This window comes from Emiliania huxleyi (genome assembly GCF_000372725.1).
Source record: "Emiliania huxleyi CCMP1516 unplaced genomic scaffold EMIHUscaffold_921, whole genome shotgun sequence".
Taxonomy (NCBI): Eukaryota; Haptophyta; order Isochrysidales; family Noelaerhabdaceae; genus Emiliania; species Emiliania huxleyi.
The window spans coordinates 2,363-3,994 of NW_005195142.1; the positions used below are offsets into that span (position 1 = coordinate 2,363).

At 71.6% G+C, this 1,632-nt stretch overlaps 1 protein-coding gene across 1 annotated transcript in view; it reads right to left on the reverse strand.

The window, feature by feature from the left end:
* Nucleotides 1-937: 937 nt before the first annotated feature.
* Nucleotides 938-1,632, reverse strand: part of EMIHUDRAFT_121552 (hypothetical protein) — a gene marked incomplete at both ends in the record, with an annotated part of 4,054 nt that continues 3,359 nt past the window's right edge. Inside the window, one exon of the mRNA XM_005757172.1 lies at nt 938-1,373. Coding sequence (XP_005757229.1) covers nt 938-1,373 — 436 coding nt within the window. The remainder of the gene's footprint in view (nt 1,374-1,632) is intronic.

A 1,632-nucleotide genomic window follows, 5' to 3' on the forward strand; every position in this document is an offset into this window, starting at 1 on the left:
CACGCCGCACGTGGAGACTGGCGGAGGCCCGTCCGTCTGGCCCACGCTCACCCTGCCGTCCGAGCAGAGGTGGAGCTGCGAGCGCGACTCGCACGAGTCCTCCATCTCGGCCAGCTCGACCTCGGCATCGCCGGCAAGGAGCGCGGGCGCGTCGCCAGGGAACTCGGCGCTCGGAAGGAGCAAGCAGAGCTCGCTGAGCGCCTCACTGATCGCCTCCGCCATGCGGGGAGGGGGGCGCGCGGCCGCCGCGCGCCGTAGCGTCGCCGTCACCGCCACCAGGGCGGGCGAGCCGGCGGCCAGCAGGAACATCGAGGACGACACGGACCTTCGCAGGGTAGCCGTGTATGGATCGCGGAGCCGTCGGAGCAGCTCTGGAAAAGAGAAAATCGCCCGCTTGGCGCGCCGTATTTATTTTTTCGGCCCTTTCCCTGCGAACGCGCACCCCCCCTAGGGGTCAGGGCTCTCTAGCCCGTAGCCCGATGCCGATCATCCGGCCCGCTGGGTACGCTTCTTAGCTCCCCGGCCCTGGATGTGAGGTGTTACCCCGACTGCACTCCACAAGTGCTCCAAGTGCCAGATGCGGCGCTCGCAGGATGAGCCGCGCAGATGAGAACGATGAGACAGAGTATGGCGCGGCGCAGGAGAGAGAGACGTGAAACGTATGATCGCGCACGTCCGACATTTTTGGCGACGATCTGTCTTGACACGAGCGAGCCGCAGCAGGGCCTCGCAAGCAAGCAAGAGCAGCAACAGCCTTCCAATACACTCGATGCAGTCGAACCGGCCGCCCCCGCCGCGCCCCCAGGGCAGCCGCGGCGGCCAGGGCGGCCGCGGCGGGCCGCGGATGATGCAGATGGGTGAGCAGCCATGGTGCGGAGGGGCAAGCCGTACGTACCCTCTCCCCCCACAACACACACGCCGCAGCACCCGCGCCTCTTCACGCCAGCTTCTTGGTCTCGCCGGCGCCGGCCGCCTCGCCAGCCGCCGCCTCGCCCAGCCGCGCCTCGCGCCGGGAGAGCATTAGCGCGCACGCCGCCCCCGGCCCGACCAGCGGGCTCGCGAGGAGCGCAGCGAGCGCCTCGGCCGGCGACGTCGACGCGAGGTGGAGCAGCAGCCTACACCCCGGGCCGTCTCGCCTCACTCCCGCCGCATCTCGGAGCGCATCCCGGCCGAAGGAGAGGGGCGGAGCGGCTCGCCCGAGGAAGAGCACGCCGGCGTCGATCGACATGAAGGCGACGGCGGGCGGCGCCTCGGCCCACAGCGCCCCCACCGCGGCGCGGGGAGAGCCAAACGCGAGGCCGGCGAGGCAGAGGTTGGCGGTGTAGCCCACAAAGGCCAGCGCCGCCGCCGCCGCGTAGGCCCGCGAGAGCGCCCTCGCACCGGCGGCCGCCTGCTCCCAGGGCGAGGAGAGGCGAGGCGAGGCGACGTGAGAAGAGGCGCGACAAGAGGTGAAGTGAGGAGAGGCGAGGCGAGGCGAGGCGAGGTGGAGGGCGAGGCGGGAGGTGAGGCGGGGTGAGGCCGGCTTCACGCCGTCCATCTTCGTGTGCATGGCACGGGCATGGCGGCCTGCTCCGCCGCCGGCGCGGGGATGAGGCTGAGGAGGAGGGGCAGGAGGGCGACGCCCGGCCCGCC